The following is a 2,809-nucleotide window of genomic DNA, read 5'->3' as shown; positions in this document are numbered from 1 at the left end:
CTGCTGCTGCTGCTGCTGCTGCTGCTGCTGCTGCTGCTGCTGCTGCTGCTGCTGCTGCTGCTGCAGGGTACAAAGGTCCCGCGGTGGTCGCGGCTGGTTGGGGGCCCGCTGTCTGCTGCGCGGCTGAGCAGAGAGGAGCAGCTGCTGCGGCCCCTGTTGAGTGACCGCCACAAGCAGCAGCAGCAGCAGCAGCAGCAGCAGCAGCAGCAGCAGCGGCAGCAGCGGCAGCGTGCGCCACGACAGCAGCAGCAGCAGCAGCAACAACGCCAAAAGAAGCAACGAAACAACAGCAGAAGCAGCACAAAGAGAAACTGCAGCAACAGGGATTCTCTATCATCAAGACAACGCAGCAGCAGCAGCAGCAGCAGCAGCAGCAGCAGCAGATATGCTGCAGGCAGCGGCGTGACGGGGTTCTTTCTTCCTCGTCTCCCTTTTCGGTATCCTTCGGCCCCCCTAGACAGTAAACCCCAAACCACCACAGCTCTTCTCTCTACAGTTACAAGAGGTAAGGGTTTAGGGTTTAGGGTTTAGGGTTTAGGGTTTAGGGTTTAGGGGTTGGTGTTTAGGGTTTACGGTTGAGCGGTTAGGGTTAGGGTTTAGGAATTACGGGTTAGGGTTTAGGGTTTAGGGGTTTTAGGGTTTAAGGTTTAGAGTTTAGGGGTTTTAGGGTTTAGGGTTTAGGGTTTAGGGTTTAGGGTTTAGGGTTTAGGGTTTAGGGTTTAGGGTTTTTTCAGCTGCAACGATCGAGGAGATTCCGAAGGCAACAGAACCATCGGCGTGGCGGTCTTCTGTTGAGGGGTCAACGGGAACAGGTGAGGGTTTAGGGTTTAGGGTTTAGGGTTTAGGGTTTAGGGTTTAGGTTTAGTGTTTTTTTATTTTGTTTTCTTTGTTTGTTTGTTTTGTTTGTTTTGTTTGTTTTGTTTGTTCTTTTTGTTTTTTTTGTTTTTTTTGTTTTTTTATTGTTTTCTTTGCTTTTTTCTTTTTTTTCTTTGTTTGTTTATTTTGTTTATTTTGTTTGTTTAGTTTCTGTCTCTCTGTCTCCTTTTTCTGTCTCCTCTTCTCTTTCTGTCTCCTTGTCTCTTTTTTGTTTGTCTCTGTCTCCTTTTTTTGTTTATAATTCGCCTAAACCCTAAACCCTAAACCCTAAACCCTAAACCCTAAACTCTAAACCCTAAACCCTAAACCCTAAACCCTAAACCCTTAGCAACGGCTCAGAGTACCACCAGCATACAAAAGAAAGCTAAAAGCCGGCAGCATAAACCCCAAACCCTAAACCCTAAACCCTAAACCCTAAACCCTCGCTTATAGTGTATTTAGTTTTTGCTGCTCAGCATCCCCCGTCTCTGTTCTTTTATCATCTCCTGGGCGTAGAGTCATCGGCAGCAGCAGCAGCAGCAGCAGCAGCTGCAGCAGCAACAGCGGCGCCTCCAGCAGCAGAGACGCCTTCAGCAGCAGCACGGGGCCCCCAAGCAGCAGCAGCAAGGGGGCACGCAGCAGCAGCAAGGGGGCCCCCAGCAGCAGCAAGGGGGCCCCCAGCAGCAGCAAGGGGGCCCCCAGCAGCAGCAAGGAGCCCTTTCAGAGGCCCTCCACCAGCCGCCTCACAAAGGGTGTAAGAAGGAACAGCAGCAGCAGCAGCAGCAGCAGCTGCAGCAGCTGCAGCAGCTGCAGCAGCAGCAGCAATCTGACACCGAACGCCTCCTGCGGCCTGCGTTACAGTTCAGAGCAGCGGCAGCAGCAGCAGCAGCGGCAGCGGCTGCAGCAGCAGCAGCAGCAGCAGCAGCAGCAGCGCTCTCCTTCTTGCCAAATGCTGCCTCACCGCAGGCATCAACTGTCACGCGACCTGCAGCAGCAGCAGCAGCAGCAGCAGCAGCAGCAGCAGCAGCAGCGGTCGTCTCTGTCGCTGAGCTCTCCTCGTCGTTCTTCTTGTCTGCGATCATCTATAAGCTGCAGCAGCTGCAGCAGCAGCAGCAGCAGCAGCAGCAGTTTGTCTACTCCCTCAGCAGCAGCTGCATCTAGCTCATCATCATCATCATCATCAGCAGCAGCAGCAGCAGCAGGAGCAGCAGCAGGGCCATCATCCCGTCTCTCCCCATCCCCCTCTAACCCCACCGCCCCTGCAGCAGCAACAGCAGCAACAGCAGCAGCAGCAGCAGCAGCAGCAGCAGGATATAAACCAAAGAGCTGCCGCTCTTCGCATGCATCTATACGCTCCTGCGCCAAGTCTCTGATTAGCTCTATAGAGAAGGTTGTAAGGGGTTTGAGTCTAGAGCTGCCGGTGCCTGAGGCTGAAGCAGCAGCAGCAGGAGAGTTTTGTGCTGCTGCTGCTGCTGCTGCTGCTCCTGCTCCTGTTGGTAGTCCTGCTGCTGCTGCTGCTGCTTCTTATACTCCTGCTGCAGCAACTCGTGCTGCTGCTGCAGCAAGAGCAGCAAAAACAAGAAAAACAACAGCAGCATTTAGGGCCCATCAACAGATACACAGCCGAGGTCTGCTGCAGCAGCAAACAGGAGCAGCAGCAGCAGCAGCTGCTGCTGCTGCTGCTGCAGCAAAAGATGCTGAAGCAGAAGCTGCTGCTGCTGCTGCTGTTGCTGCTTATATCGATGATGATGAGAGGCATTCTATAGAAAGAGTGTACGCGCTGCTGCAGGGGGTAGACTTAAAGTCAAAGACAGACAGAGAAAAAAATGAACCTGCTGCTGCTGCTGCTGCTGCTGCTGCAGCAGCAGCACCAACTGCAGCAACTGCAGCAACTGCAGCAGCAGACACAACAGCAGCAAATGCAGCACCAGCAGAAAGCGGAAGCCAACAAAAC

General features: G+C 53.4%; 1 protein-coding gene across 1 annotated transcript in view; it reads left to right on the top strand.

The window, feature by feature from the left end:
- The window catches only part of EMH_0053800 (uncharacterized protein), a gene marked incomplete at both ends in the record, with an annotated part of 5,469 nt that overhangs the window by 1,209 nt on the left and 1,451 nt on the right, over nucleotides 1-2,809 (top strand). The window contains 3 exons of the mRNA XM_013497043.1: nucleotides 67-505; nucleotides 735-812; nucleotides 1,332-2,647. Of these exons, the coding sequence (XP_013352497.1) occupies nucleotides 67-505; nucleotides 735-812; nucleotides 1,332-2,647 (1,833 nt within the window). The remainder of the gene's footprint in view (nucleotides 1-66; nucleotides 506-734; nucleotides 813-1,331; nucleotides 2,648-2,809) is intronic.

This window comes from Eimeria mitis, genomic scaffold, assembly GCF_000499745.2.
Source record: "Eimeria mitis Houghton genomic scaffold, Emh_scaff2436, whole genome shotgun sequence".
Classification (NCBI taxonomy): domain Eukaryota; phylum Apicomplexa; class Conoidasida; order Eucoccidiorida; family Eimeriidae; genus Eimeria; species Eimeria mitis.
The sequence above is the reverse complement of the archived record's forward strand: the minus strand, read 5'-3'. Positions and strand labels throughout refer to the sequence as shown.